The following is a 9,009-nucleotide window of genomic DNA, read 5'->3' as shown; positions in this document are numbered from 1 at the left end:
TGGCAGTCACACACAGATAATGTTGGGATTTTATCATGTTCTGTGCCAGGGTTGGGGTCGATTTAATTCCAATTCCAATTCCAATTGAATGAATGATCTGAATTGAAACAGAATAAAGCCCAGCCCTGTTCTGTACGGTCCTAAGCCAATTATCTCAACCATCACGATGGCAGCAAGCCTCTCTAACCATGACCCCACTGTCATTACCCACCCATATTTCTAGTGTTTACCTTGGACTTGCACCACTCCTCTGTACTGTACCAGAATATATAATACTACTGTGTATTATAGGTGGTGTTTACCTTGGACTTGTACCAGTCCTCTGCCTCTGAGATGTTCTTGGCTGCGATGCCCTCGTACTGCATGCGGATGTCCCTGAGGGCAGCGGTCAGGTCCGGTTTGGACATGTCCATCTGGACCTGTACTGAGGTCTCCTGCATCTGGCTCGTCAGCTCATGGATCTCCTGCAGGGGTTTGAGGTCAGATGTCAAAGATTAGGCATTAAAGGTCCGGGGTCAGAGGTTAGGTGTTACAGGGGTCAACTAGCATTGTATCAGAGTGGTTTTATATGCAAGAATCAGAATCTCTATGCTACAGTGGAGAGTGACGCAGGGATGTTCTTCGTAGTAGTATAAAACAGGATTTTATTTGGATTACTAGTCTTTGTGAAAAGAGGTTCTGATGAAGGTCATCGATGAAGGCTGAAACGTCAAGCTTTTTATAGTTGCTTAAATTAAATAATACGGTTTTATGGTGAGCAAGTGTTGTGTATTTTCCTTTTCAAGGATTATCATCCTTTAGCATAATGAGATCCTTCTTTCCTCAACTTTCCTGAGTCATCCACAGAAACTCATTACAGAAACTCTGGCTCCTACAATACATAGACAGGACCAATGGTCTCTCTCTCTCTGTCCTACATAGACAGGACCAATGGTCTCTCTCTCTCTCTGTCCTACATAGACAGGACCAATGGTCTCTCTCTCACTCTCTCTCTCTGTCCTACATATACAGGACCAATGGACTCTCTCTCTCTCTCTCTCTCAGTCCTACATAGACAGGACCAATGGTCTCTCTCTCTCTCAGTCCTACATAGACAGGACCAATGGTCTCTCTCTCTCTCTGTCCTACATAGACAGGACCAATGGTCTCTCTCGCTCTGTCCTACATAGACAGGACCAATGGTCTCTGTCTCTCTCTGTCCTACATAGACAGGACCAATGGTCTCTCTCTCTCTCTGTCCTACATAGACAGGACCAATGGTCTCTCTCTCTCTGTCCTACATAGACAGGACCAATGGTCTCTCTCTCTCGCTTTCTCTCTCTGTCCTACATATACAGGACCAATGGACTCTCTCTCTCTCTCTCTCTCTCTCAGTCCTACATAGACAGGACCAATGGTCTCTCTCTCTCTCTGTCCTACATAGACAGGACCAATGGTCTCTCTCTCTCTGTCCTACATAGACAGGACCAATGGTCTCTCTCTCTCTGTCCTACATAGACAGGACCAATCGTCTCTCTCTCTCTCTCTGTCCTACATAGACAGGACCAATGGTCTCTCTCTCTCTCTGTCCTACATAGACAGGACCAATGGTCTCTCTCTCTCTGTCCTACATAGACAGGACCAATGGTCTCTCTCTCTCTGTCCTACATAGACAGGACCAATGGTCTCTCTCTCTCTCTCTGTCCTACATAGACAGGACCAATGGTCTCTCTCTCTCTCTCTCTGTCCTACATATACAGGACCAATGGTCTCTCTCTCTGTCCTACATATTTCCCAGCTGCCAATCTCTCTCTCTCATGGTTTAATTTTAGCTGTGCATCTGTTGAACAATGTTACCGAGGGCCCTCCATGTCACAGGCCCGGCCCAGCTGACACTCTGCCTTCACCAAGACAGGCCAGCATAGCACTGAAGTCAAATGTCAGAAGAGAAAGCATGAAAGGATCTGACTTTAGAAACCAGATCAAAGTTCCTCCATCCACTGTGCACTGTGTAACTGTACGGTTGTGTGTATGTGTGTGCGTGGTGTGCGGTGCGTGTGTGTGTTCACAGTAAGTATGTGTGTTATATTTGCCCAGAATGTTCAGGCTACCATAGGAGTGAGTGTCACATATATGATCCACTTGCTATAGAAATTATGACCTATGCCTTTAGAAACCAGGAAAGTCCCACCCACTGTGCAGGGCATGACTAGTAGCTTGGAGTACAGTAGCTGGGAGTATATCAGCTTGGAGTATAGTAGCTTGGAGTATAGTAGCTTGGAGTATAGTAACGTGGAGTATAGTAGCTGGGAGTATAGTAGCTGGGAGTATAGTAGCTTGGAGTACAGTAGCTTGGAGTACAGTAGCTGGGAGTATATCAGCTTGGAGTATAGTAGCTGGGAGTATAGTAGCTGGGAGTATAGTAGCTGGGAGTATAGTAGTTGGGGGTATAGTAGCTGGGAGTATAGTAGCTGGGAGTACAGTATCTGGGAGTATAGTATCTGGGAGTATAGTAACTGGGAGTATAGTAGCTGGGGGAATAGTATCTGGGAGTATAGTAGCTGGGAGTATAGTAGCTGGGAGTATAGTAGCTTGGAGTACAGTAGCTTGGAGTACAGTAGCTGGTAGCATAGTATCTGGGAGTATATCAGCTTGGAGTATAGTAGCTTGGAGTATAGTAACTGGGAGTATAGTAGCTGGGAGAATAGTATCTGGGAGTATAGTAGCTGGGAGTACAGTAGCTTGGAGTACAGTAGCTTGGAGTACAGTAGCTGGTAGCATAGTATCTGGGAGTATAGTAGCTGGGAGTATAGTAGCTGGGAGTATAGTAGCTGGGAGTATAGTAGCTGGGAGTATAGTAGCTGGGAGTATAGTAGCTGGGAGTACAGTAGCTGGGAGTACAGTAGCTGGGAGTATAGTGGTTGGGAGTATAGTAGCTGGGAGTATAGTAGCTGGGAGTATAGTAGCTGGGAGTATAGTAGCTGGGAGTACAGTAGCTTGGAGTACAGTAGCTGGTAGTACAGTAGATGGGAGTATAGTAGCTGGGAGTATAGTGGTTGGGAGTACAGTAGCTGGGAGTATAGTGGTTGGGAGTACAGTAGCTGGTAGTATAGGGCAGGAGCCTATCTCCTGTTTCTACAGCACAATGTACTGGTTTGGATATGTTCTGTTCACATTGACCTTGTAGCATGGTTCCAGCAAATATGGTAGAAGCGTAAACAGGCCAGCCCAGTTCAGATTCGCCTGGCTTGGCTCAGTAGTGTGAAAAGGTTATGAGTTATCTCAAAGGGCCCTGCAGGACCATACTGACCTCTTCATGAATCTTCTTGAGGAAGGCGATCTCCTCCTGCAGGCTCTCAATGCGTCTCTCCAGGTCCAGCCTGGCCAGGGTGGCAGAGTCCACATCCTACAACAACAGAACAAGAACATGGGATATAGTTCACGTTTAATATTGACGTTTCAGCGTAAGTCCTTTCCCAAGACGAGAGCCGACATACTGAGAGAGAGAGAGAGAGAGAGGGGGGGGGGGGAGAGAGAGAGAGAGAGAGAGAGAGAGAGAGAGAGAGAGAGAGAGAGAGAGAGAGAGAGAGAGAGAGAGAGAGAGAGAGAGAGAGAGAGAGAGAGAGAGAGACTCTAGGGAACAATTGCAGCTTCAGATCATGTTTTTCTCACACTCTGCACTGTTATCATTGATCTAACCTGACTGCATGTATATGGGAAGAGAGAAAGTTCTGAAGGCAGCCAAAGAAAGAGAGAAGGAGAGGGAAAGTGTGACTCACAGCTCTGAATGCAGACAGGTTGCTCTCTGCCTCTTCCTTCTGGTGGATCTCCTCCTGCAGTCTGGAGGGAGGGAGGGAGGGAGGGGAGGGAGGGAGGGAGGGAGGGAGGGAGGGAGGGAAGGAGGGAGAGAGAGAGGGAGAGAGGGAGGGAGGGAGGGAGGGAGGGAAGGAGGGAGAGAGAGAGGAGAGAGAGAGAGAGAGAGAGAGAGAGAGAGAGAGAGAGAGAGAGAGATTAAAGAAAAGGTTCAATGTGAGTTGTAACAGATTCAGATGCTGCCTTGTCCTCCCTGTCTGTGCCTGTAGGTAGGTATTATGTTGGAACAGCAGACTTTACACTGAGCATACTCCACAGCAGATATAGGCTGGGAAGGAACTCAATTTTGAAAACAGACAAAGACTCTCAGGGGAGAGATAATGATGTGCAGTTATTACTTAATCTTTAAAGCACAGTCTCTCTCTGTGACTACAGGAATAGAGTTTAGACCCTTCCACAGTCTCTCTCTGTGACTACAGGAATAGAGTTTAGACCCTTCCACAGTCTCTCTCTGTGACTACAGGAATAGAGTTTAGACCCTTCCACAGTCTCTCTCTGTGACTACAGGAATAGAGTTTAGACCCTTCCACAGTCTCTCTCTGTGACTACAGGAATAGAGTTTAGACCTTCCACAGTCTCTCTCTGTGACTACAGGAATAGAGTTTAGACCCTTCCACAGTCTCTCTCTGTGACTACAGGAATAGAGTTTAGACCCTTCCACAGTCTCTCTCTGTGACTACAGGAATAGAGTTTAGACCCTTCCACAGTCTCTCTCTGTGACTACAGGAATAGAGTTTAGACCCTTCCACAGTCTCTCTCTGTGACTACAGGAATAGAGTTTAGACCCTTCCACAGTCTCTCTCTGTGACTACAGGAATAGAGTCTAGACCCTTCCACAGTCTCTCTCTGTGACTACAGGAATAGAGTTTAGACCCTTCCACAGACTCTCTCTGTGACTACAGGAATAGAGTTTAGACCCTTCCACAGTCTCTCTCTGTGACTACAGGAATAGAGTTTAGACCCTTCCACAGTCTCTCTCTGTGACTACAGGAATAGAGTCTAGACCCTTCCACAGTCTCTCTCTGTGACTACAGGAATAGAGTTTAGACCCTTCCACAGTCTCTCTCTGTGACTACAGGAATAGAGTTTAGACCCTTCCACAGTCTCTCTCTGTGACTACAGGAATAGAGTTTAGACCCTTCCACAGTCTCTCTCTGTGACTACAGGAATAGAGTTTAGACCCTTCCACAGTCTCTCTCTGTGACTACAGGAATAGAGTTTAGACCCTTCCTTAGTCTCTCTCTGTGACTACAGGAATAGAGTCTAGACCCTTCCACAGTGTCTCTCTGTGACTACAGGAATAGAGTTTAGACCCTTCCACAGTCTCTCTCTGTGACTACAGGAATAGAGTCTAGAACCTTCCTCCATGGACCTACATTCCTCATACAGTGAAGCCTGTTCTAAGGCAGTCAAGGGTCGAACCAGAATTCAAAGGGAGCCGAGGATGGTGCAGTACAGGGATTGCCGTCCACCCACAAATACTTTGACATCCTTCCTTTATGTGACATGCTGCGTCCTATGAACGGCTCAACTTAGCTGACCCTCCCAACAACATTTAAAAGCTGTGTCCTGCTTAGCAGCATTGGTTGTCATTAGCCTACTGTTCATAAAGATATGGTATCTCTGACTAACTGTAGGCATGTATTCTACCATAGCCCAGGGCCACACACTGCTTATCTGTGTAATGGTTGGCAGTCCAGGCTGTTTGTATGCTGTATCAAAGAGGAAACGATTGACGGCCACCACGCGATGTGTCTGATGTTACCGCCGGCGATAAAGCCTCTTCAGAGTCATACACAGCCAAGGGGGAACAAAACTGCAGAGTGTGTTCTAGTACAGAACAGACCTGATCTAAGATCAGTCTCTAACAGGCCTGGTAGACCAGGGCCAGTATTCATCAACTGTTTCAGAGTAGATCAGAATTCCTGAATACCAACCCTGAGCTGATCTGAGGTCGGTATCACACAGCAGCTGCGTATTCCACCCCCAACCTTCCCAACCTTCCCAACCTTCCCAACCTCCCCAACCTTCCCAACCTTCCCAACATTCCCAACATTCCCAACCTTCTCAACCTTCCCAACATTCCCAACCTTCCCAACCTTCCCTCCACTTCCACACTGTTTTGACTTTCCCTCATTCCCCCTTCTGCACTGCACCCAAACCCCTCCCACAGAGGCCTTGGAGGAGATAGTTCACTGCACCCAAACCCCTCCCACAGAGGCCTTGGAGGAGATAGGTCACATCAGCTGTTCCAGTGCAGAGAGAAAATCCAATATAGAAAAACCCAGAGATAATTTCCCACTGCTGGTCCAAATATGAACATAAAAGCTGAAAGGTATGTCAGTGTGGTCTATTAAAATATGTTATCATGAGATAAAGACAATTAAAAAAATAAAAAAATAACCTGCAATTGTGACTCATAGCCAAGTGACTTATAGCCAAGTGACTTATAGCCAAGTGACTTATAACCAAGTGACTTATAGCCAAGTGACTTATAGCCAAGTGACTTATAGCCAAGTGACTTATAGCCAAGTGACTTATAGCCAAGTGACTTATAGCCAAGTGACTTATAGCCAAGTGACTTATAACCAAGTGACTTATAGCCAAGTGACGTATAGCCAAGTGACTTATAGCCAAGTGACTTATAGCCAAGTGACTTATAACCAAGTGACTTATAACCAAGTGACTTATAGCCAAGTGACTTATAACCAAGTGACTTATAGCCAAGTGACTTATAGCCAAGTGACTTATAGCCAAGTGACTTATAGCCAAGTGACTTATAGCCAAGTGACTTATAACCAAGTGACTTATAGCCAAGTGACTTATAACCAAGTGACTTATAGCCAAGTGACTTATAGCCAAGTGACTTATAGCCAAGTGACTTATAACCAAGTGACTTATAGCCAAGTGACTTATAGCCAAGTGACTTATAGCCAAGTGACTTATAGCCAAGTGACTTATAGCCAAGTGACTTATAGCTAAGTGACTTATAGCCAAGTGAATGCTGTCTTTATTTCAGCATTGTTGATGTGCATAGACTGAAATAAAGAAAGATACCCACACACTGTTGATGTGTATAGACTGAAATAAAGACAGATACCCACACACTGTTGATGTGTATAGACTCCAATGAGACACGGTGCACGCTACAGACACAGCGCCTGATAGGCTGCTGATAATGGGTTATATTTAGGAGACAGCGTCTGATAGGCTGCTGATAATGGGTTATATTTAGGAGACAGCGTCTGATAGGCTGCTGATAATGGGTTATATTTAGGAGACAGCGTCTGATAGGCTGCTGATAATGGGTTATATTTAGGAGACAGCGCCTGATAGGCTGCTGATAATGGGTTATATTTAGGAGACAGCGTCTGATAGGCTGCTGATAATGGGTTATATTTAGGAGACAGCGCCTGATAGGCTGCTGATAATGGGTTATATTTAGGAGACACAGCGCCTGATTGGCTGCTGATAATGGGTTATATTTAGGAGACAGCGTCTGATAGGCTGCTGATAATGGGTTATATTTAGGAGACAGCGTCTGATAGGCTGCTGATAATGGGTTATATTTAGAAGACACAGCGTCTGATAGATTAATTCTCTACTCGGTTAATTCTCTATCTCTACTGGGTTAATTCTCTATCCCTACTGGGTTAATTCTCTCTATCTCTACTGGGTTCATTCTCTATCTCTACTGGGTTAATTCTCTATCTCTACTGGGTTCATTCTCTATCCCTACAGGGTTAATTCTCTCTATCTCTACTGGGTTAATTATAATACAGCTCTGTCTGTATATAGCTCCCTCAGAGCAGTAGATAAGTTGTTTTCGTGTCTTTGTTGAAAATAGTTTAACCATAACATTCATTCCAAGTGTGGCATCGGTACCTCACACCGTCGAGGCCTAAATGATATACTGTGCGTGTGTTTGACCAACTGCCAGGAATCCTACAGGGAGTTATGGCGACTACTGCTGTCCTAATGTCTTGTTACACAACAGCTGCCAGGAATCCTACAGGGAGTTATGGCGACTACTGCTGTCCTGCTGTCTTGATACACAACAGCTGACACCGTGACCGAGCGTCTCCTGACATGACATGGCTGTAGTTTCCTACTCACTCACAAGATGGCGGATACCATATCACTGCTCGTACAGTATCACGTTCCATTCAACCTTTGGCTACATTCTTGAGAAAAGTTTTCACTCTGAATCACAACAGCAATCCCCTGTTCCACCATGTTTTGCTAAATGTCAAGCAATTCCAGACCAACAACAAGACGTCCAATACATCAGAGTATTAATATCTTAGGTGCCCATAATCAAACAGCCCTAATTTCCCAAGCTAAGAACTTAATCCAGAACGTATTACAGAGGTAGTTTCAGTGATTCTCTTTATGTTTTCACCAAATTCTAATTCATGCAGTTTGACTAAAATCTACTTCCATTGTCCTCCAACAGTGGCTCCTGAATATGATAACCTCCTCTCTTCAGTGTTTACTGACATGGCTTTTTTCTCATGCCATTTGATTTCTTAATCAAGAGAATATTATCCAGTGTTTTTACTAATGTCTCTCATGCTGTTACTGTATAACCTCTGACCTCTCATGCTGTCTGTCTGACCCCTGACTCCTGACCTCTCACCTGAGTTTGAGTTTCTGTAGGTCGTCAGCCAGGTTGTCTCTCTCCACCTCCATGCGGGCTCTGTCATTGGACATGCCATCCACCTGACGCCTCAGCTCTCTCATCTCCTCTTCGTACATCTCGGCCACGCGGGTCGGCTCGCGGCCCCTCAGCCTCTCAATCTCCACCACCAGAGTAGCGTTCTGCTGCTCCAGGAAACGGACATTCTCGATGTAGCTGGCGAACCGGTCATTCAGGTGCTGCAGCTCTGCCTTCTCATTGGTCCTGGTGTCCAGGAAGTCGCGGTTCGTGGCGTCAGCCAAGTTGAAGTCCAGCTTCTCGCCCATCCCGGAGTACGAGCGCATTGCGCCGCCGGAGGAGGAACGGATGCTGCCGGAGGAGTAGCTGGGGCGAGCGGAGGTCTTGGTCATCTCGTACACTCTGGAGGACATGTGGGCAGAGCCGGAGGAGCCGCGCCCACCGTGGGAGAACATGGAGGACATGCCTGGGGTGGATCCAACACCGGAGCCGAAGGTCCG

At 46.2% G+C, this 9,009-nt stretch overlaps 1 protein-coding gene across 1 annotated transcript; it reads right to left on the bottom strand.

Annotated features, from left to right (window-relative positions):
- Window positions 1-302: 302 nt before the first annotated feature.
- On the bottom strand, window positions 303-9,006 carry LOC311124460 (desmin-like; the record flags this gene model as incomplete). The annotated part of the gene is made up of 4 exons (XM_084198609.1): window positions 303-464; window positions 3,290-3,385; window positions 3,759-3,819; window positions 8,492-9,006. Coding segments are annotated over 4 exons (834 nt in total), but the record flags the coding sequence as incomplete, so codon positions are not given.
- Between the last annotated feature and the right edge of the window lie 3 nt (window positions 9,007-9,009).

This window comes from Coregonus lavaretus (assembly GCF_964263955.1).
Source record: "Coregonus lavaretus genome assembly, contig: HAP1_SCAFFOLD_10192, whole genome shotgun sequence".
NCBI lineage: Eukaryota > Metazoa > Chordata > Actinopteri > Salmoniformes > Salmonidae > Coregonus > Coregonus lavaretus.
This window is presented reverse-complemented; position numbering and strand designations above follow the sequence as displayed.